Below are 26455 nucleotides of genomic sequence, written 5' to 3'. Positions count from 1 at the left end.
TGTGTGAGTGAGTGAGTGAGTGTGTGTGCGTGCACTTCGTTTTATTACGGGTGACAGGTTCAGTACACATCGCTGCGTTCCTTACCAGAAAGTAGGTTGGCCCTCTTTGAAGTCTCGTAGGTTGATTCATCGCTGTCTTTTTATTTATAAATCTCTCTCACTAAAACTCCCGGTGTAACTAACTTCATTAATAACCTTTAGATCTCTCTCATCGGGAGCAGGAAGTTTCATATATCCTAATTGAGCGGAAGAGGGAGTCTCCTTTGCCAGGGCAAAGGATGCAAATCACTATCTAGTGAAACAATGCATATAGTATTGTGAGGAATAGTTAGCGCTGTCGTCCTACTGTCCGTTTACTCAATTTCTCTCTTCCACACATAGGCGTACACAAACACAGACAGAAACACAGACAACCATCCTCACCTCTCCGTTGTGAAGTGCTGCCCCCATTACCACCACCCCTCCTGCGTCCATCATAGTAGGCTGGTTGTCGTTCTCATCCAGCACCTTGTCAGGTATAGGCGGGGGTCTGTCCTCCTCCTCGGGCTCCTCTGTGGGGCTCACAGCAGCAGCGATGGTGGCTGAGCGCCTGGCCTCCAGGTCTGCACTGTAACGGCTCTTCTTGTTCAGATCTACCGAGGCGTACTCCACTCCCGCGCACAGGGGCCCCCGCTCCGGGGTGCTGCAGGGGCTGAGGTGGCCATTGTGGAGGGCTGGACGGTGGTGGGAAGGGGGTAGGTGGTGAGGGTCATCATCGGGGCTGAAGGGGGACGTAGTACCGTGTCCGTTGGGTAGACCTACAGCCAGGCTCCCTGGATGGTCCTTCAGCTCTTTGACCGTCTCGTAGAGGGAGTCTTCAACGCTCACGTCACGGGACGCCGTCAAGGTGCCGCCTCTCTCCTTCATCACCTAGTTAGTTGATTGAGACAGCTGTCAGTACATTAGGACTAGTCTTCCTGGGTGTATACTCCAATACAATCCAGTACAACTATACAATAAAAACAAGAGGACTCATTCCAATGAGTAGCTGTATAAGTACACAGGCACAACAACATGAATCCCTAATACCGCGTAGGTGCCGTCTCCAGAGACGGGTAGAGGGGGTTCGCTGGAGGATCCCATCCCCTCCAGGGCGCTGTTGGGTGGGATGCTGGGCAGCTCGCGGTCCTGGGGACACTTGGAGCTCCGCAGCTCTGACTGGCTGGACAGCATCTCCTCAGAGGGCTGGGGACTGCTGTCCTGGGTGTCGGTCAACACTGGGAGAGGATGGATCAATCCAATTGAATCCAATGTTATTTTTAGATGAGTTGGGTTGAGTTTAATTGAATTGAATACAACAAAGGGGGCAGTGTGTGGGTGGGTGGTTATGCCGGGTTAACAGAGAGAGAGAGGGGGTAGTGTGTGGGTGGGTGGTTATGCCGGGTTAACAGAGAGAGAGAGGGGGTAGTGTGTGGGTGGGTGGTTATGCCGGGTTAACAGAGAGAGAGAGGGGGTAGTGTGTGGGTGGGTGGTTATGCCGGGTTAACAGAGAGAGAGAGGGGGTAGTGTGTGGGTGGGTGGTTATGCCGGGTTAACAGAGAGAGAGAGGGGGTAGTGTGTGGGTGGGTGGTTATGCCGGGTTAACAGAGAGAGAGAGGGGGTAGTGTGTGGGTGGGTGGTTATGCCGGGTTAACAGAGAGACAGTTTGAGAACCAGGTACTGCAGTGACGTCTCTTGTCTTAGACCACTGCGCCACTCGGGTGCCCCACGTCTCTGCAGTACTTGGTTCGAATCCAGGCTGCATCACATCCGGCCATGGACTAGATAGCCACAGGTGTGGAAGCCAAATGAATAATCAAGCAAATGTGTAAAGTGAAGGCTAAATGTAGATGTAATGTATTCTGAATGAAAATTCCACTCTCTGAAATGACGACAAACAAACAACACGTGCAGAAGAAGTCATTGTGTGTGTGTTTGTGTGTGTATTACCTGTACCACTGGTTAGTGGGCCGTTGTGTGAGCTGCTCACCACTAGGTCAGTCCCTGGGCTGTCCACAGATTGACTTCCGGTAAACGTCTCTCTCTCAGACACCTGTACAATAGAGACAAGGACTAGGTTAGAATGGGTCTAGGTGGCTTAATAATATAGACACAGATCTGGGATCAGTTTACCCTAAATCCCTATGTGGTCCTGTGTGGCTCAGTTAGTACACATACAACAAACATATGCGCTCACTGTACTAGAAGTCACTTTGGATAAAAACATCTGCTATGTGGAGCCAAATACATTACAAATACATTACAAATCCATGAAATCAGTGTCATCCAACTCCTCAATCTGAGAGGCTGAGAGCAAATCTAATGTATTTACACTTCATATTAACACCATGACATTGTGGGGGGAGAAACGGCATTGAGCTAGCAGCCACTGCAGGCCTTTGTTTGTTGTTTTTCAGACACCTTCACTGATAGAAAACCAAGAAACAGTGAGATATATAGTTCTATAGCACCTCCTATTGGCTGTGTCTGGTAATGACTGTTGCTAGGCTGAATCTGATGGAATTCCTATAGACATAGGCGTTAGCTGCGCAGCACTTAGCCTGTCGAGTACAAGACAACGAGCTTATTTAACCTAATAATGAGGGCAGTAATCATGCTGTCGAGTACAAGACAACGAGCTTATTTAACCTAATAATGAGGGCAGTAATCATGCTGTCGAGTACATGTAATGTATTCTTTACTATAGCTAATGCCCATCATGGTCCTCATCATCATGGAATAGCTGGGGATAGTGTAATAATTCATAATATGCACTCAGAATCCCATTGAAATAAACAGTTTACTATGCAATTAATGTGCTAACTCGTGAACTGGTGAAAAAAAAGGTGAATTAAATATTGTGGCTCTGAAAATACTGATTCTTCTCTGAGAACATTAAAGTCCATATAAAGATACTGCAGACTGAAGCGGAAGACATTCTACCCATCTGGTGTTGTTTCCAGACCACAGTACACAGTGTGTGTGTGTGTGTGTGTGGTGTGTGCGGAGTAAATATTTTGACTGCATTCATCACATTAAACTAATACTCCTTCCCCACTCTGGAATTCATGTCTCCCTTCTGTCTATTCCTTCCTGGATAATGTTGACCTCTGAACTCTTAACCTGGGTCATCTTCCCTCCCGTTCTACACCACACTCAGACAAAGGAGTGGCTACATCTTCCTCCCTCCCCGGTCATTATGGATGCTAATGTAACTGCCTCATGACACCCGACAGCACCCAGAGAGAGAGACACTGGCTCGCATGCACACAGGCACATGCACAAACAGCTTCACAACTCACAGCTGTTCTCTCCTCTCCATCAGTCTAACCCAGGAAGACACCAACCCACCAACTCAACCATTCTGCTAGACAAGTTGCCTCTGACATGTTCTCTCCCTTGTTTTCATTGACTAACCCTGTAACCCACAAGGCCAACCCTCACTCACTGAAGTGTTGAGAGGAATGTCTGACAGAAAATGAAAGGAGGAACTCTCAGATTTCTTTTCAGGGAGAGATATACACTTCAGCAGAATAACAGACTGGCTGTTTTAAGTGAAGGAAGCGAGGGAACCCTTTAAAAGAGGGAAAAGAGGAAAGAAAAGAGGACTACTTCAGACAGACTCACTCCATTCATGAGGTTCTCATGGTCTCCTGGGCGGCCATTGGATTTATTTTGCCTGGAGAAGAATAAGGAAGAAGATGATTAAAACGTAGACTTTGTCTGTTTTTAGAGTTTATGTATGGACTCTGAACTACAGAAGACTGTAATAATGCAGTCTATTATGCAGACACCCAACTGTGCTAGTCTGTCTGCCGGTACCAAAGTAAGAATGGGATTAATTAACTGAAATCAACAGTACAGTATAACTACAGTGGCTTCAGTATTCATACCCCTTGACTTATTCTATATTTTGTTGTGTTACAGCCTGAATAAAAAAAATATGTTTGTTTTGTTTTTGTCACCCATCTATACACAATACTCCAAAATGATTTTTAGAAATGTTTGCAAAAGTATTCACACCCCTGAGTCAATACATGTTAGAATCACCTTTGGCAGTGATTACAGCTGGGTAAGTGACTAAGAGTTTTCCAAACCTGGACTGAAAATTCTTCAAGCTCTTTTAAGTTGGTTATTGATCATTGCTTGACAGCCATTTTCAAGTATTGCGATAGATTGGCAAGACTAACTACGCCACTCAGGAACATTCAATGTCGTCTTGGTAAACAACTCCAGTGTATATTTGGCCTTGTGTTTAAGGTTATTGTTCTGCTGAAAGGTGAATTTGTCTCCCAGTGTCTGTTGGAAAGCAGACTGAACCAGGTTTTCGTCTACGATTTTGCCTGTGCTTAGCTCTATTCCGCTGATCTTTTTCCTAAAAAAAGTCCAGTCCTTGTTAATGACAAGCATACCCATAATATGATGCAGTCTCCACCATGTTTGAAAATATGAAGAGTGGTACTCCGTGGTATGTTGTATTGGATTTGCCCCAAACATAACACTTTGTAATCAGGACTAACATTTAATTTCTTTGCCACATTTTTTTGCAGTATTACTTATTGCAAACAGGATGCATGTTTTTGAATATTTTTTATTTGTACAGGCTTCCTTCTTTTCACTCTGAAATGTATGTTAGTATTGTGGAGTAACTACAATGTTGTTGATCCATCCTTAGTAATCTCCTAACACAACCATTCAACTCTGTAATTGTTTCAAAGTCATCATTGGCCTCATGTTGAAATCCCTGAGCAGTTTCCTTACTCTCCGGCAACGGAGTTAGGAAGGACGCCTGTATCTTTGTAGTGACTGGGTGTATTGATACACCATCTAAAGTGTAATTAATAGCTTCACCATGCTCAAAGGGATATTCAATGTCTGCTTTTTATTTTTACCCATCTACCAATAGCTGCCCTTCTTTGCGAGGCATTGGAAAACCTCCCTGGTCTTTGTGGTTGAATCTGTGTTTGAAATTAAGTGCTTGATTGAGGGACCTTACAGATAGTTGTATGTGTGGGTTACAGAGATGAGGTAGTCATTCAAAAATCATGTTAAAAACTATTATTGCACGCAGAGTGAGTCATTGCAATTTATGTGAATTGTTAAGCAAATTTTTACTTCTGAACTTATTTAGGCTTTCCATAACAAAGGGTTGAAGATTTAGACTCAATACATTTTAGCTTTTCATTTGTAATTAATTGTTACAGATTTGTGTGTATTGTGTGTAGATCAGTGACACAAACTCTCAATTTAATCTATTTTAAATGCAGGTTGTAACACAACAAGATATGGACAAAGTCAAGGGGCGTGAATGCTTTCTGAAGGCACTAAGTAAAACGACAGTATTCATGCATTTCATTTTATTGTGTCCCACTCACCCCTGGCAGCTGGCACACAGCTGCAGTAGCAGTGAGAGCAGCACGATGGCAGAGACGGCCATCAGGGTGACCACTAGGACCAGCGGCTCGTTGCCTAACGATGTTGCCGTGGCGACCCCTGACCCCGCAACCCCCAGTCCTAACAAGGCACTGAGCACCGGAGCCATGATGCATCACACACTGGGAGGAGACCTGCTAGCAAGGGGGCATCACACACATGGGACCGGGTGGGGGTGGGGGGGGCATCAAAAAGAATAGTGCACACTGATCAAGGAAGAAACCTCTGATCCACATCTCTTCATTCTATACTGACCATAACAGGTTCATTCTATACTGACCATAACAGGTTCATTCTCTACATTCTATACTGACCATAACAGGTTCATTCTATACTGACCATAACAGGTTCATTCCATACTGACCATAACAGGTTCATTCTCTACATTCTATACTGACCATAACAGGTTCATTCTCTTCATTCTATACTGACCATAACAGGTTCATTCTCTTCATTCTATACTGACAGGTTCATTCTCTACATTCTATACTGACCATAACAGGTTCATTCTCTACATTCTATACTGACCATAACAGGTTCATTCTCTACATTCTATACTGACCATAACAGGTTCATTCTATACTGACCATAACAGGTTCATTCTATACTGACCATAACAGGTTCATTCTCTTCATTCTATACTGACCATAACAGGTTCATTCTCTACATTCTATACTGACCATAACAGGTTCATTCTCTACATTCTATACTGACCATAACAGGTTCATTCTCTACATTCTATACTGACCATAACAGGTTCATTCTCTTCATTCTATACTGACCATGACAGGTTCATTCTCTACATTCTATACTGACCATAACAGGTTCATTCTATACATTCTATACTGACCATAACAGGTTCATTCTCTTCATTCTATACTGACCATAACAGGTTCATTCTATACATTCTATACTGACCATAACAGGTTCATTCTCTACATTCTATACTGACCATAACAGGTTCATTCTCTACATTATATACTGACCATAACAGGTTCATTCTCTACATTCTATACTGACCATAACAGGTTCATTCTCTACATTCTATACTGACCATAACAGGTTCATTCTCTTCATTCTATACTGACCATAACAGGTTCATTCTCTACATTCTATACTGACCATAACAGGTTCATTCTCTACATTCTATACTGACCATAACAGGTTTATTCTCTACATTCTATACTGACCATAACAGGTTCATTCTCTACATTCTATACTGACCATAACAGGTTCATTCTCTTCATTCTATACTGACCATAACAGGTTCATTCTCTTCATTCTATACTGACCATAACAGGTTCATTCTCTACATTCTATACTGACCATAACAGGTTCATTCTCTACATTCTATACTGACCATAACAGGTTCATTCTCTACATTCTATACTGACCATAACAGGTTCATTCTCTACATTCTATACTGACCATAACAGGTTCATTCTATACTGACCATAACAGGTTCATTCTCTTCATTCTATACTGACCATAACAGGTTCATTCTCTACATTCTATACTGACCATAACAGGTTCATTCTCTACATTCTATACTGACCATAACAGGTTCATTCTCTACATTCTATACTGACCATAACAGGTTCATTCTCTACATTCTATACTGACCATAACAGGTTCATTCTCTTCATTCTATACTGACCATAACAGGTTCATTCTCTACATTCTATACTGACCATAACAGGTTCATTCTCTACATTCTATACTGACCATAACAGGTTCATTCTCTACATTCTATACTGACCATAACAGGTTCATTCTCTACATTCTATACTGACCATAACAGGTTCATTCTCTACATTCTATACTGACCATAACAGGTTCATTCTCTACATTCTATACTGACCATAACAGGTTCATTCTCTACATTCTATACTGACCATAACAGGTTCATTCTCTTCATTCTATACTGACCATAACAGGTTCATTCTATACTGACCATAACAGGTTCATTCTCTTCATTCTATACTGACCATAACAGGTTCATTCTCTACATTCTATACTGACCATAACAGGTTCATTCTATACTGACCATAACAGGTTCATTCTCTTCATTCTATACTGACCATAACAGGTTCAATCTATACATTCTATACTGACCATAACAGGTTCATTCTATACATTCTATACTGACCATAACAGGTTCATTCTCTACATTCTATACTGACCATAACAGGTTCATTCTATACTGACCATAACAGGTTCATTCTCTTCATTCTATACTGACCATAACAGGTTCATTCTATACTCCGACCACGGTCACACGACCCCGGTTCATTCTCTACATTCTATACTGACCATAACAGGTTCATTCTATACTGACCATAACAGGTTCATTCTCTTCATTCTATACTGACCATAACAGGTTCATTCTCTACATTCTATACTGACCATAACAGGTTCATTCTCTTCATTCTATACTGACCATAACAGGTTCATTCTCTACATTCTATACTGACCATAACAGGTTCATTCTCTACATTCTATACTGACCATAACAGGTTCATTCTCTACATTCTATACTGACCATAACAGGTTCATTCTCTTCATTCTATACTGACCATAACAGGTTCATTCTCTACATTCTATACTGACCATAACAGGTTCATTCTCTACATTCTATACTGACCATAACAGGTTCATTCTCTACATTCTATACTGACCATAACAGGTTCATTCTCTACATTCTATACTGACCATAACAGGTTCATTCTCTTCATTCTATACTGACCATAACAGGTTCATTCTCTTCATTCTATACTGACCATAACAGGTTCATTCTCTACATTCTATACTGACCATAACAGGTTCATTCTATACTGACCATAACAGGTTCATTCTCTACATTCTATACTGACCATAACAGGTTCATTCTCTACATTCTATACTGACCATAACAGGTTCATTCTCTTCATTCTATACTGACCATAACAGGTTCATTCTCTTCATTCTATACTGACCATAACAGGTTCATTCTATACATTCTATACTGACCATAACAGGTTCATTCTCTACATTCTATACTGACCATAACAGGTTCATTCTCTTCATTCTATACTGACCATAACAGGTTCATTCTATACTGACCATAACAGGTTCATTCTCTACATTCTATACTGACCATAACAGGTTCATTCTCTTCATTCTATACTGACCATAACAGGTTCATTCTCTACATTCTATACTGACCATAACAGGTTCATTCTATACTGACCATAACAGGTTCATTCTCTTCATTCTATACTGACCATAACAGGTTCATTCTCTTCATTCTATACTGACCATAACAGGTTCATTCTCTTCATTCTATACTGACCATAACAGGTTCATTCTCTACATTCTATACTGACCATAACAGGTTCATTCTCTACATTCTATACTGACCATAACAGGTTCATTCTCTACATTCTATACTGACCATAACAGGTTCATTCTCTACATTCTATACTGACCATAACAGGTTCATTCTCTTCATTCTATACTGACCATAACAGGTTCATTCTCTACATTCTATACTGACCATAACAGGTTCATTCTCTACATTCTATACTGACCATAACAGGTTCATTCTCTTCATTCTATACTGACCATAACAGGTTCATTCTATACTGACCATAACAGGTTCATTCTATACATTCTATACTGACCATAACAGGTTCATTCTCTACATTCTATACTGACCATAACAGGTTCATTCTCTTCATTCTATACTGACCATAACAGGTTCATTCTATACTGACCATAACAGGTTCATTCTCTTCATTCTATACTGACCATAACAGGTTCATTCTCTACATTCTATACTGACCATAACAGGTTCATTCTCTTCATTCTATACTGACCATAACAGGTTCATTCTCTACATTCTATACTGACCATAACAGGTTCATTCTATACTGACCATAACAGGTTCATTCTCTTCATTCTATACTGACAGGTTCATTCTCTACATTCTATACTGACCATAACAGGTTCATTCTCTACATTCTATACTGACCATAACAGGTTCATTCTCTACATTCTATACTGACCATAACAGGTTCATTCTCTACATTCTATACTGACCATAACAGGTTCATTCTCTTCATTCTATACTGACCATAACAGGTTCATTCTCTACATTCTATACTGACCATAACAGGTTCATTCTATACTGACCATAACAGGTTCATTCTCTACATTCTATACTGACCATAACAGGTTCATTCTCTACATTCTATACTGACCATAACAGGTTCATTCTCTACATTCTATACTGACCATAACAGGTTCATTCTATACATTCTATACTGACCATAACAGGTTCATTCTCTACATTCTATACTGACCATAACAGGTTCATTCTATACTGACCATAACAGGTTCATTCTCTACATTCTATACTGACCATAACAGGTTCATTCTCTACATTCTATACTGACCATAACAGGTTCATTCTATACATTCTATACTGACCATAACAGGTTCATTCTCTACATTCTATACTGACCATAACAGGTTCATTCTCTACATTCTATGCTGACCATAACAGGTTCATTCTCTACATTCTATACTGACCATAACAGGTTCATTCTCTTCATTCTATACTGACCATAACAGGTTCATTCTCTACATTCTATACTGACCATAACAGGTTCATTCTCTACATTCTATACTGACCATAACAGGTTCATTCTATACTGACCATAACAGGTTCATTCTATACTGACCATAACAGGTTCATTCTATACTGACCATAACAGGTTCATTCTCTACATTCTATACTGACCATAACAGGTTCATTCTTTCATTCTATACTGACCATAACAGGTTCATTCTATACATTCTATACTGACCATAACAGGTTCATTCTCTACTGACCATAACAGGTTCATTCTATACTGACCATAACAGGTTCATTCTCTTCATTCTATACTGACCATAACAGGTTCATTCTCTACATTCTATACTGACCATAACAGGTTCATTCTCTACATTCTATACTGACCATAACAGGTTCATTCTCTACATTCTATACTGACCATAACAGGTTCATTCTCTACATTCTATACTGACCATAACAGGTTCATTCTCTACATTCTATACTGACCATAACAGGTTCATTCTGAACATTCTATACTGACCATAACAGGTTCATTCTCTACATTCTATACTGACCATAACAGGTTCATTCTATACTGACCATAACAGGTTCATTCTCTACATTCTATACTGACCATAACAGGTTCATTCTCTACATTCTATACTGACCATAACAGGTTCATTCTCTTCATTCTATACTGACCATAACAGGTTCATTCTCTACATTCTATACTGACCATAACAGGTTCATTCTATACTGACCATAACAGGTTCATTCTCTACATTCTATACTGACCATAACAGGTTCATTCTCTACATTCTATACTGACCATAACAGGTTCATTCTCTACATTCTATACTGACCATAACAGGTTCATTCTCTACATTCTATACTGACCATAACAGGTTCATTCTGTACATTCTATACTGACCATAACAGGTTCATTCTGTACATTCTATACTGACCATAACAGGTTCATTCTCTACATTCTATACTGACCATAACAGGTTCATTCTATACTGACCATAACAGGTTCATTCTCTACATTCTATACTGACCATAACAGGTTCATTCTCTACATTCTATACTGACCATAACAGGTTCATTCTCTACATTCTATACTGACCATAACAGGTTCATTCTCTACATTCTATACTGACCATAACAGGTTCATTCTATACTGACCATAACAGGTTCATTCTCTACATTCTATACTGACCATAACAGGTTCATTCTCTTCATTCTATACTGACCATAACAGGTTCATTCTCTACATTCTATACTGACCATAACAGGTTCATTCTCTACATTCTATACTGACCATAACAGGTTCATTCTCTACATTCTATACTGACCATAACAGGTTCATTCTCTACATTCTATACTGACCATAACAGGTTCATTCTCTACATTCTATACTGACCATAACAGGTTCATTCTCTTCATTCTATACTGACCATAACAGGTTCATTCTCTACATTCTATACTGACCATAACAGGTTCATTCTCTACATTCTATACTGACCATAACAGGTTCATTCTATACTGACCATAACAGGTTCATTCTATACTGACCATAACAGGTTCATTCTCTTCATTCTATACTGACCATAACAGGTTCATTCTCTACATTCTATACTGACCATAACAGGTTCATTCTATACTGACCATAACAGGTTCATTCTCTACATTCTATACTGACCATAACAGGTTCATTCTCTACATTCTATACTGACCATAACAGGTTCATTCTATACTGACCATAACAGGTTCATTCTATACTGACCATAACAGGTTCATTCTCTTCATTCTATACTGACCATAACAGGTTCATTCTCTACATTCTATACTGACCATAACAGGTTCATTCTCTACATTCTATACTGACCATAACAGGTTCATTCTCTACATTCTATACTGACCATAACAGGTTCATTCTCTTCATTCTATACTGACCATAACAGGTTCATTCTCTTCATTCTATACTGACAGGTTCATTCTCTACATTCTATACTGACCATAACAGGTTCATTCTATACTGACCATAACAGGTTCATTCTCTACATTCTATACTGACCATAACAGGTTCATTCTCTACATTCTATACTGACCATAACAGGTTCATTCTATACTGACCATAACAGGTTCATTCTATACTGACCATAACAGGTTCATTCTCTTCATTCTATACTGACCATAACAGGTTCATTCTCTTCATTCTATACTGACAGGTTCATTCTCTACATTCTATACTGACCATAACAGGTTCATTCTATACTGACCATAACAGGTTCATTCTCTACATTCTATACTGACCATAACAGGTTCATTCTCTACATTCTATACTGACCATAACAGGTTCATTCTCTACATTCTATACTGACCATAACAGGTTCATTCTCTACATTCTATACTGACCATAACAGGTTCATTCTCTACATTCTATACTGACCATAACAGGTTCATTCTCTACATTCTATACTGACCATAACAGGTTCATTCTCTACATTCTATACTGACCATAACAGGTTCATTCTCTACATTCTATACTGACCATAACAGGTTCATTCTATACTGACCATAACAGGTTCATTCTCTTCATTCTATACTGACCATAACAGGTTCATTCTCTTCATTCTATACTGACCATAACAGGTTCATTCTCTACATTCTATACTGACCATAACAGGTTCATTCTATACTGACCATAACAGGTTCATTCTCTACATTCTACACTGACCATAACAGGTTCATTCTATACTGACCATAACAGGTTCATTCTCTTCATTCTATACTGACCATAACAGGTTCATTCTATACATTCTATACTGACCATAACAGGTTCATTCTCTACATTCTATACTGACCATAACAGGTTCATTCTCTACATTCTATACTGACCATAACAGGTTCATTCTATACTGACCATAACAGGTTCATTCTACACTGACCATAACAGGTTCATTCTCTACATTCTATACTGACCATAACAGGTTCATTCTCTACATTCTATACTGACCATAACAGGTTCATTCTCTACATTCTATACTGACCATAACAGGTTCATTCTATACTGACCATAACAGGTTCATTCTCTACATTCTATACTGACCATAACAGGTTCATTCTCTACATTCTATACTGACCATAACAGGTTCATTCTCTACATTCTATACTGACCATAACAGGTTCATTCTCTACATTCTATACTGACCATAACAGGTTCATTCTCTACATTCTATACTGACCATAACAGGTTCATTCTCTACATTCTATACTGACCATAACAGGTTCATTCTCTACATTCTATACTGACCATAACAGGTTCATTCTCTTCATTCTATACTGACCATAACAGGTTCATTCTACACTGACCATAACAGGTTCATTCTCTACATTCTATACTGACCATAACAGGTTCATTCTATACTGACCATAACAGGTTCATTCTCTACATTCTATACTGACCATAACAGGTTCATTCTCTACATTCTATACTGACCATAACAGGTTCATTCTATACATTCTATACTGACCATAACAGGTTCATTCTCTACATTCTATACTGACCATAACAGGTTCATTCTCTACATTCTATACTGACCATAACAGGTTCATTCTCTTCATTCTATACTGACCATAACAGGTTCATTCTATACTGACCATAACAGGTTCATTCTCTTCATTCTATACTGACCATAACAGGTTCATTCTCTACATTCTATACTGACAGGTTCATTCTCTACATTCTATACTGACCATAACAGGTTCATTCTCTTCATTCTATACTGACCACAACAGGTTCATTCTCTACATTCTATACTGACCATAACAGGTTCATTCTCTACATTCTATACTGACCATAACAGGTTCATTCTCTACATTCTATACTGACCATAACAGGTTCATTCTCTACATTCTATACTGACCATAACAGGTTCATTCTATACTGACCATAACAGGTTCATTCTCTACATTCTATACTGACCATAACAGGTTCATTCTCTACATTCTATACTGACCATAACAGGTTCATTCTCTACATTCTATACTGACCATAACAGGTTCATTCTCTACATTCTATACTGACCATAACAGGTTCATTCTCTACATTCTATACTGACCATAACAGGTTCATTCTCTACATTCTATACTGACCATAACAGGTTCATTCTCTACATTCTATACTGACCATAACAGGTTCATTCTCTACATTCTATACTGACCATAACAGGTTCATTCTCTACATTCTATACTGACCATAACAGGTTCATTCTCTACATTCTATACTGACCATAACAGGTTCATTCTCTACATTCTATACTGACCATAACAGGTTCATTCTCTACATTCTATACTGACCATAACAGGTTCATTCTATACTGACCATAACAGGTTCATTCTCTACATTCTATACTGACCATAACAGGTTCATTCTATACTGACCATAACAGGTTCATTCTCTACTGACCATAACAGGTTCATTCTCTTCATTCTATACTGACCATAACAGGTTCATTCTCTTCATTCTATACTGACCATAACAGGTTCATTCTCTACATTCTATACTGACCATAACAGGTTCATTCTCTACATTCTATACTGACCATAACAGGTTCATTCTCTACATTCTATACTGACCATAACAGGTTCATTCTCTACATTCTATACTGACCATAACAGGTTCATTCTCTACATTCTATACTGACCATAACAGGTTCATTCTCTATCATTCTATACTGACCATAACAGGTTCATTCTCTACATTCTATACTGACCATAACAGGTTCATTCTCTTCATTCTATACTGACCATAACAGGTTCATTCTATACTGACCATAACAGGTTCATTCTCTTCATTCTATACTGACCATAACAGGTTCATTCTCTACATTCTATACTGACCATAACAGGTTCATTCTCTACATTCTATACTGACCATAACAGGTTCATTCTATACTGACCATAACAGGTTCATTCTCTTCATTCTATACTGACCATAACAGGTTCATTCTCTACATTCTATACTGACCATAACAGGTTCATTCTATACTGACCATAACAGGTTCATTCTCTTCATTCTATACTGACCATAACAGGTTCATTCTCTACATTCTATACTGACCATAACAGGTTCATTCTCTACATTCTATACTGACCATAACAGGTTCATTCTCTACATTCTATACTGACCATAACAGGTTCATTCTATACTGACCATAACAGGTTCATTCTATACTGACCATAACAGGTTCATTCTCTACATTCTATACTGACCATAACAGGTTCATTCTCTTCATTCTATACTGACCATAACAGGTTCATTCTATACTGACCATAACAGGTTCATTCTCTTCATTCTATACTGACCATAACAGGTTCATTCTCTACATTCTATACTGACCATAACAGGTTCATTCTCTACATTCTATACTGACCATAACAGGTTCATTCTATACTGACCATAACAGGTTCATTCTATACTGACCATAACAGGTTCATTCTCTACATTCTATACTGACCATAACAGGTTCATTCTCTTCATTCTATACTGACCATAACAGGTTCATTCTATACTGACCATAACAGGTTCATTCTCTACATTCTATACTGACCATAACAGGTTCATTCTCTACATTCTATACTGACCATAACAGGTTCATTCTCTACATTCTATACTGACCATAACAGGTTCATTCTCTACATTCTATACTGACCATAACAGGTTCATTCTCTACATTCTATACTGACCATAACAGGTTCATTCTCTACATTCTATACTGACCATAACAGGTTCATTCTCTACATTCTATACTGACCATAACAGGTTCATTCTCTTCATTCTATACTGACCATAACAGGTTCATTCTCTTCATTCTATACTGACCATAACAGGTTCATTCTCTACATTCTATACTGACCATAACAGGTTCATTCTCTACATTCTATACTGACCATAACAGGTTCATTCTCTACATTCTATACTGACCATAACAGGTTCATTCTCTACATTCTATACTGACCATAACAGGTTCATTCTGAACATTCTATACTGACCATAACAGGTTCATTCTCTACATTCTATACTGACCATAACAGGTTCATTCTCTTCATTCTATACTGACCATAACAGGTTCATTCTCTTCATTCTATACTGACCATAACAGGTTCATTCTCTACATTCTATACTGACCATAACAGGTTCATTCTATACTGACCATAACAGGTTCATTCTCTACATTCTATACTGACCATAACAGGTTCATTCTCTACATTCTATACTGACCATAACAGGTTCATTCTCTACATTCTATACTGACCATAACAGGTTCATTCTCTACATTCTATACTGACCATAACAGGTTCATTCTGAACATTCTATACTGACCATAACAGGTTCATTCTGAACATTCTATACTGACCATAACAGGTTCATTCTCTACATTCTATACTGACCATAACAGGTTCATTCTCTACATTCTATACTGACCATAACAGGTTCATTCTCTACATTCTATACTGACCATAACAGGTTCATTCTCTACATTCTATACTGACCATAACAGGTTCATTCTATACTGACCATAACAGGTTCATTCTCTACATTCTATACTGACCATAACAGGTTCATTCTCTACATTCTATACTGACCATAACAGGTTCATTCTCTACATTCTATACTGACCATAACAGGTTCATTCTCTACATTCTATACTGACCATAACAGGTTCATTCTATACTGACCATAACCGGTTCATTCTCTACATTCTATACTGACCATAACAGGTTCATTCTCTTCATTCTATACTGACCATAACAGGTTCATTCTCTACATTCTATACTGACCATAACAGGTTCATTCTCTACATTCTATACTGACCATAACAGGTTCATTCTCTACATTCTATACTGACCATAACAGGTTCATTCTCTACATTCTAAACTGACCATAACAGGTTCATTCTCTACATTCTATACTGACCATAACAGGTTCATTCTCTTCATTCTATACTGACCACAACAGGTTCATTCTCTACATTCTATACTGACCATAACAGGTTCATTCTCTACATTCTATACTGACCATAACAGGTTCATTCTATACTGACCATAACAGGTTCATTCTATACTGACCATAACAGGTTCATTCTCTTCATTCTATACTGACCATAACAGGTTCATTCTCTACATTCTATACTGACCATAACAGGTTCATTCTATACTGACCATAACAGGTTCATTCTCTACATTCTATACTGACCATAACAGGTTCATTCTCTACATTCTATACTGACCATAACAGGTTCATTCTATACTGACCATAACAGGTTCATTCTATACTGACCATAACAGGTTCATTCTCTTCATTCTATACTGACCATAACAGGTTCATTCTCTACATTCTATACTGACCATAACAGGTTCATTCTCTACATTCTATACTGACCATAACAGGTTCATTCTCTACATTCTATACTGACCATAACAGGTTCATTCTCTTCATTCTATACTGACCATAACAGGTTCATTCTCTTCATTCTATACTGACAGGTTCATTCTCTACATTCTATACTGACCATAACAGGTTCATTCTATACTGACCATAACAGGTTCATTCTCTACATTCTATACTGACCATAACAGGTTCATTCTCTACATTCTATACTGACCATAACAGGTTCATTCTATACTGACCATAACAGGTTCATTCTATACTGACCATAACAGGTTCATTCTCTTCATTCTATACTGACCATAACAGGTTCATTCTCTTCATTCTATACTGACAGGTTCATTCTCTACATTCTATACTGACCATAACAGGTTCATTCTATACTGACCATAACAGGTTCATTCTCTACATTCTATACTGACCATAACAGGTTCATTCTCTACATTCTATACTGACCATAACAGGTTCATTCTCTACATTCTATACTGACCATAACAGGTTCATTCTCTACATTCTATACTGACCATAACAGGTTCATTCTCTACATTCTATACTGACCATAACAGGTTCATTCTCTACATTCTATACTGACCATAACAGGTTCATTCTCTACATTCTATACTGACCATAACAGGTTCATTCTCTACATTCTATACTGACCATAACAGGTTCATTCTATACTGACCATAACAGGTTCATTCTCTTCATTCTATACTGACCATAACAGGTTCATTCTCTTCATTCTATACTGGCCATAACAGGTTCATTCTCTACATTCTATACTGACCATAACAGGTTCATTCTATACTGACCATAACAGGTTCATTCTCTACATTCTACACTGACCATAACAGGTTCATTCTATACTGACCATAACAGGTTCATTCTCTTCATTCTATACTGACCATAACAGGTTCATTCTATACATTCTATACTGACCATAACAGGTTCATTCTCTACATTCTATACTGACCATAACAGGTTCATTCTCTACATTCTATACTGACCATAACAGGTTCATTCTATACTGACCATAACAGGTTCATTCTACACTGACCATAACAGGTTCATTCTCTACATTCTATACTGACCATAACAGGTTCATTCTCTACATTCTATACTGACCATAACAGGTTCATTCTATACTGACCATAACAGGTTCATTCTATACTGACCATAACAGGTTCATTCTATACATTCTATACTGACCATAACAGGTTCATTCTCTACATTCTATACTGACCATAACAGGTTCATTCTCTACATTCTATACTGACCATAACAGGTTCATTCTCTACATTCTATACTGACCATAACAGGTTCATTCTCTACATTCTATACTGACCATAACAGGTTCATTCTCTACATTCTATACTGACCATAACAGGTTCATTCTCTACATTCTATACTGACCATAACAGGTTCATTCTCTTCATTCTATACTGACCATAACAGGTTCATTCTACACTGACCATAACAGGTTCATTCTCTACATTCTATACTGACCATAACAGGTTCATTCTATACTGACCATAACAGGTTCATTCTCTACATTCTATACTGACCATAACAGGTTCATTCTATACATTCTATACTGACCATAACAGGTTCATTCTCTACATTCTATACTGACCATAACAGGTTCATTCTCTACATTCTATACTGACCATAACAGGTTCATTCTCTTCATTCTATACTGACCATAACAGGTTCATTCTATACTGACCATAACAGGTTCATTCTCTTCATTCTATACTGACCATAACAGGTTCATTCTCTACATTCTATACTGACCATAACAGGTTCATTCTCTTCATTCTATACTGACCACAACAGGTTCATTCTCTACATTCTATACTGACCATAACAGGTTCATTCTCTACATTCTATACTGACCATAACAGGTTCATTCTCTACATTCTATACTGACCATAACAGGTTAATTCTCTACATTCTATACTGACCATAACAGGTTCATTCTATACTGACCATAACAGGTTCATTCTCTACATTCTATACTGACCATAACAGGTTCATTCTCTACATTCTATACTGACCATAACAGGTTCATTCTCTACATTCTATACTGACCATAACAGGTTCATTCTCTACATTCTATACTGACCATAACAGGTTCATTCTCTACATTCTATACTGACCATAACAGGTTCATTCTCTACATTCTATACTGACCATAACAGGTTCATTCTCTACATTCTATACTGACCATAACAGGTTCATTCTCTACATTCTATACTGACCATAACAGGTTCATTCTCTACATTCTATACTGACCATAACAGGTTCATTCTCTACATTCTATACTGACCATAACAGGTTCATTCTCTACATTCTATACTGACCATAACAGGTTCATTCTCTACATTCTATACTGACCATAACAGGTTCATTCTCTACATTCTATACTGACCATAACAGGTTCATTCTATACTGACCATAACAGGTTCATTCTCTTCATTCTATACTGACCATAACAGGTTCATTCTATACTGACCATAACAGGTTCATTCTCTACTGACCATAACAGGTTCATTCTCTTCATTCTATACTGACCATAACAGGTTCATTCTCTTCATTCTATACTGACCATAACAGGTTCATTCTATACTGACCATAACAGGTTCATTCTCTTCATTCTATACTGACCATAACAGGTTCATTCTCTACATTCTATACTGACCATAACAGGTTCATTCTCTACATTCTATACTGACCATAACAGGTTCATTCTCTACATTCTATACTGACCATAACAGGTTCATTCTATACTGACCATAACAGGTTCATTCTATACTGACCATAACAGGTTCATTCTCTACATTCTATACTGACCATAACAGGTTCATTCTCTTCATTCTATACTGACCATAACAGGTTCATTCTATACTGACCATAACAGGTTCATTCTCTTCATTCTATACTGACCATAACAGGTTCATTCTCTACATTCTATACTGACCATAACAGGTTCATTCTCTACATTCTATACTGACCATAACAGGTTCATTCTATACTGACCATAACAGGTTCATTCTCTTCATTCTATACTGACCATAACAGGTTCATTCTCTTCATTCTATACTGACCATAACAGGTTCATTCTATACTGACCATAACAGGTTCATTCTCTTCATTCTATACTGACCATAACAGGTTCATTCTCTACATTCTATACTGACCATAACAGGTTCATTCTCTACATTCTATACTGACCATAACAGGTTCATTCTCTACATTCTATACTGACCATAACAGGTTCATTCTATACTGACCATAACAGGTTCATTCTATACTGACCATAACAGGTTCATTCTCTACATTCTATACTGACCATAACAGGTTCATTCTCTTCATTCTATACTGACCATAACAGGTTCATTCTATACTGACCATAACAGGTTCATTCTCTTCATTCTATACTGACCATAACAGGTTCATTCTCTACATTCTATACTGACCATAACAGGTTCATTCTCTACATTCTATACTGACCATAACAGGTTCATTCTATACTGACCATAACAGGTTCATTCTATACTGACCATAACAGGTTCATTCTCTACATTCTATACTGACCATAACAGGTTCATTCTCTTCATTCTATACTGACCATAACAGGTTCATTCTATACTGACCATAACAGGTTCATTCTCTACATTCTATACTGACCATAACAGGTTCATTCTCTACATTCTATACTGACCATAACAGGTTCATTCTCTACATTCTATACTGACCATAACAGGTTCATTCTCTACATTCTATACTGACCATAACAGGTTCATTCTCTACATTCTATACTGACCATAACAGGTTCATTCTCTACATTCTATACTGACCATAACAGGTTCATTCTCTACATTCTATACTGACCATAACAGGTTCATTCTCTACATTCTATACTGACCATAACAGGTTCATTCTCTACATTCTATACTGACCATAACAGGTTCATTCTCTACATTTATACTGACCATAACAGGTTCATTCTCTACATTCTATACTGACCATAACAGGTTCATTCTCTACATTCTATACTGACCATAACAGGTTCATTCTCTACATTCTATACTGACCATAACAGGTTCATTCTCTACATTCTATACTGACCATAACAGGTTCATTCTCTACATTCTATACTGACCATAACAGGTTCATTCTCTACATTCTATACTGACCATAACAGGTTCATTCTCTACATTCTATACTGACCATAACAGGTTCATTCTCTACATTCTATACTGACCATAACAGGTTCATTCTCTACATTCTATACTGACCATAACAGGTTCATTCTCTACATTATATACTGACCATAACAGGTTCATTCTCTACATTCTATACTGACCATAACAGGTTCATTCTCTACATTATATACTGACCATAACAGGTTCATTCTCTACATTCTATACTGACCATAACAGGTTCATTCTCTACATTCTATACTGACCATAACAGGTTCATTCTATACTGACCATAACAGGTTCATTCTATACTGACCATAACAGGTTCATTCTATACTGACCATAACAGGTTCATTCTCTTCATTCTATACTGACAGGTTCATTCTCTACATTCTATACTGACCATAACAGGTTCATTCTATACTGACCATAACAGGTTCACTCTCTACATTCTATACTGACCATAACAGGTTCATTCTCTACATTCTATACTGACCATAACAGGTTCATTCTATACTGACCATAACAGGTTCATTCTATACTGACCATAACAGGTTCATTCTATACTGACCATAACAGGTTCATTCTCTTCTTTCTATACTGACCATAACAGGTTCATTCTCTACATTCTATACTGACCATAACAGGTTCATTCTATACTGACCATAACAGGTTCATTCTATACTGACCATAACAGGTTCATTCTCTACATTCTATACTGACCATAACAGGTTCATTCTATACTGACCATAACAGGTTCATTCTCTTCATTCTATACTGACCATAACAGGTTCATTCTCTACATTCTATACTGACCATAACAGGTTCATTCTATACTGACCATAACAGGTTCATTCTATACTGACCATAACAGGTTCATTCTATACTGACCATAACAGGTTCATTCTCTACATTCTATACTGACCATAACAGGTTCATTCTCTTCATTCTATACTGACCATAACAGGTTCATTCTCTTCATTCTATACTGACCATAACAGGTTCATTCTCTACATTCTATACTGACCATAACAGGTTCATTCTCTACATTCTATACTGACCATAACAGGTTCATTCTCTACATTCTATACTGACCATAACAGGTTCATTCTCTACATTCTATACTGACCATAACAGGTTCATTCTCTACATTCTATACTGACCATAACAGGTTCATTCTCTTCATTCTATACTGACCATAACAGGTTCATTCTCTACATTCTATACTGACCATAACAGGTTCATTCTATACTGACCATAACAGGTTCATTCTCTACATTCTATACTGACCATAACAGGTTCATTCTATACTGACCATAACAGGTTCATTCTATACTGACCATAACAGGTTCATTCTATACTGACCATAACAGGTTCATTCTATACTGACCATAACAGGTTCATTCTTTTCATTCTATACTGACCATAACAGGTTCATTCTATACATTCTATACTGACCATAACAGGTTCATTCTCTACATTCTATACTGACCATAACAGGTTCATTCTCTACATTCTATACTGACCATAACAGGTTCATTCTCTACATTCTATACTGACCATAACAGGTTCATTCTCTACATTCTATACTGACCATAACAGGTTCATTCTCTACATTCTATACTGACCATAACAGGTTCATTCTATACTGACCATAACAGGTTCATTCTCTTCATTCTATACTGACCATAACAGGTTCATTCTCTTCATTCTATACTGACCATAACAGGTTCATTCTCTTCATTCTATACTGACCATAACAGGTTCATTCTCTACATTCTATACTGACCATAACAGGTTCATTCTCTACATTATATACTGACCATAACAGGTTCATTCTCTACATTCTCACTCTTCTCTACTGGGTATAAAAGTAATGGCAGTGCTCTTCCACGACTATATACATCTATATACTATAGTTACCTTGAGTTATGTTGTCACTTTCCAAATCATAAAATCATCATCCTTTAATGCAAAATGTGTCTTTTGTCTGTAATATATTTTTCGTTACGTGTAGGACCCAACTAAGACTGTAGTCATTGGCATTGGCTGATAGGGATCCTAAGAAATCAAATAAAAAATGGAATCCAATAGAAGACATTCTAATATCATTACAGTGGATATTAATTCATCATATAGCGCTACAATCTGTTACTGTTGTGCTATTACAGATCAGCCTAGTTCTCATGCAGTTGTTGCAATGTAGTGCAATGTTTTAAAACAGCCACAAGGGGGCAAGCCAGTGCAGACACAGACTGCAATGCAGGCATTCAGGGTCATACTATGTGCTACAGACCTGCTGCAGTCTCCTCACTCAGAGAATACTACAGAACTTGCGTACTGCGCATGTAATAAGTAACCTCCCCACGTAAGCCATATTTGCCTGAACACTATCCAAGAGGGTTAGGCTTAATTAAAATCAAATAAAATGTTATTCATCACATGCTTTGTAAAAAAACAGGTGTAGATTAACAGTGAAATGCTTACTTACGGGCCCTTCCCAACAACGCAGAGATAAAGAATATAGAGAAACAATAGAAAAGTAAAACACATAATAATAAAAGCAATAATAAATACACAATGAGTAACGATAATTTGGCTATATACACGGGGTACCAGTAGTGAATCGATGTGCATATAACTAGGATTAAAGTAACATAATAAACAGCAGCGTATGTGATCAGTCAAAAAGTGTTACTGGGTACTAAGCTGTACGCAGTACCCTCAGTAGCACCTTGCGGTCTAATGCCAAGCATTTGCCATACCAGACAGTGATGCAGCCAGCCAAGATGTTCTCGATGGTGCAGCTGTAGAGCTTTTTGAGGGCCCATGCCAAATGTTTCAGCCTCCTGAGGGGGAAGAGGCGTTGTCATGCCTTCTTCACCACTGTGTTGGTGTGTGTGGACCATGATAATTCCTGAGTGATGTGGACACTGAGGAGCTTGAAGCTCTCTACCCGCTCCGCTACAACCCTGTCTATGTGAATAGGTGCCTGCTTGGCCCTCTGTTTCCTGTAGTCCACGATCAGTCCTTTGTCTTGCTGACTTTGAGGGAGAGGTTGTTGTCCTGGCAGTCTCTGACCTCATCCCTATAGGCTGTCTCATCGTCGGTGATCAGGCCTACCACCATTGTGTTGTCGGCAAACTTAATGATGGTGTTGGAGTCGTGCGTGGAAACGCAGTCGTGGGTGAACAGGGAGTACAGGAGGGGACTAAGCACGCACCCCTGAGGGGTCACCGTGTTGAGGGTCAGCGTTGCGAATGTGTTGTTGCCTACCCTCACCACCTGGGGGCAGCCCGTGAGGAATGGCACCCTTCTCCCGAACGATTTTAATAAGCCAGAGAGGTTGTGTGGCCCAGATGGCTGGCAGCCCTGAGTGTTGCTAAGGACTGGGAACTGCATCTCTCTATGTGTGTGTTTATGTGTGCATATATCTGTGTGTATGTACAGCACCAGTTAAAAGTTTGGACACGCCTACCCTACTCACCTACTGGTTTTTCTTCATTTTTACTATTTTCTACATTGTAGAATAATAGTGAAAACATCCAAACTATGAAATAACACATGGAATCATGTAGTAACCAAAAAAGTTTTAAACAAAATATATTTTATATTTGAGATTCTTCAAAGTAGCCACCCTTTGCCTTGATGACAGCTTTGCACACTCTTGACATTCTCTCAACCAGCTTCAAGAGGTAGTCACCTGGAATACATTTAAATTATAAGTGCTCAGCATATGTGGGAACTCCTTCAAGACTGTTGGAAAAGCATTCCAAATGAAGCTGGTTGAGAGAATGCCAAGAGTGTGCAAAGCTGTCATCAAGGCAAAGGGTGGCTACTTTGAATGATCTCAAATATAAAAATATTTGGATTTTTTTTAAAACATTTTTGGTTACAACATGATTCCATATGTGTTATTTCATAGTTTATGTCTTCAGTATTATTCTACAATAGTAAAAATAAAGAAAAACCCTTGAATGAGTAGGTGCCCAAATTTTACATTGGTACTGTGTGTGTGTGTGTGTGTGTGTGTGTGTGTGTGTGTGTGTGTGTGTATATATATACACTATCTGTGTGGAGGATGGAGAGAGAGAGCAAGAGAGAGAGGTAGAAAAGGAGGGCCTCAGAGACAGAAGAAAGAGGGTAGCTGATTTCTCTAACTAACCTTGACCTTCCCTTTTCAATCAGTCAACCAGACAGCAATAACAGAACAGCAAAGAAGAGCTAAACATACGTCCGAAGTGATGTGTGTTTACTAGGGCCGGTATTGCGATACTCGTTAGTATCGTGGCAATGAAACAAAACGCAAAGCGGATTTCTTTAGGAAAACAGCCCTAATGTTGGAAACAAACATCATTATGTTGTTATCCAGAGTCACATTTTTGTATTTTCCAAGCACACTATTTGACATACAGTAGGTTTTTATTAAAGGACCAAAGAGTTTGGTGTGCAACGTGTTTCCATTTTTGCCAAAGAAAACATTACTGGCATCGTCCCAGCCCTAGTATTTATGTGGGTCTGAAAAGTCCTTGTGCCACTCTGCTCCTATGCAAATGCAGTTGTGGAGCATGGGAGCTAACGTCAGGCCAGTATTGTGTAGCAGAAACCACACTCACACACAGAGAGTGTGTGGTGTGAAACTCTAGCCAGTAGCAGAGTGAAAACCACCCCTGCTTCAGTGTCAACATGACATCATAGGACAAATAAACACCCACTAAATGATTAATATTAGAATGATCAGCACTCAGT

The 26455-nt window shown here is 38.2% G+C and overlaps 1 protein-coding gene across 6 annotated transcripts in view; it reads right to left on the bottom strand.

The window, feature by feature from the left end:
* Positions 1–26455, bottom strand: part of LOC106588814 (phosphoprotein associated with glycosphingolipid-enriched microdomains 1) — a 101629-nt gene that overhangs the window by 8321 nt on the left and 66853 nt on the right. For 3 of the 6 annotated variants that reach the window (XM_014178258.3, XM_045709300.2, XM_082970200.1), the window contains 5 exons: positions 5394–5588; positions 3646–3697; positions 1969–2071; positions 1069–1256; positions 424–909 (listed from right to left, as the gene is read on the bottom strand). In XM_014178258.3, the coding sequence (XP_014033733.1) occupies positions 424–909; positions 1069–1256; positions 1969–2071; positions 3646–3697; positions 5394–5560 (996 nt within the window). In that variant the 5' untranslated portion in view covers positions 5561–5588. The remainder of the gene's footprint in view (positions 1–423; positions 910–1068; positions 1257–1968; positions 2072–3645; positions 3698–5393; positions 5589–26455) is intronic. The other 3 variants (XM_045709298.2, XM_014178262.3, XM_082970199.1) reach the window with 1 other exon arrangement.

Source organism: Salmo salar, chromosome 27 (assembly GCF_965601325.2).
Source record: "Salmo salar chromosome 27, fSalSal1, whole genome shotgun sequence".
Taxonomy (NCBI): domain Eukaryota; kingdom Metazoa; phylum Chordata; class Actinopteri; order Salmoniformes; family Salmonidae; genus Salmo; species Salmo salar.
This window is presented reverse-complemented; position numbering and strand designations above follow the sequence as displayed.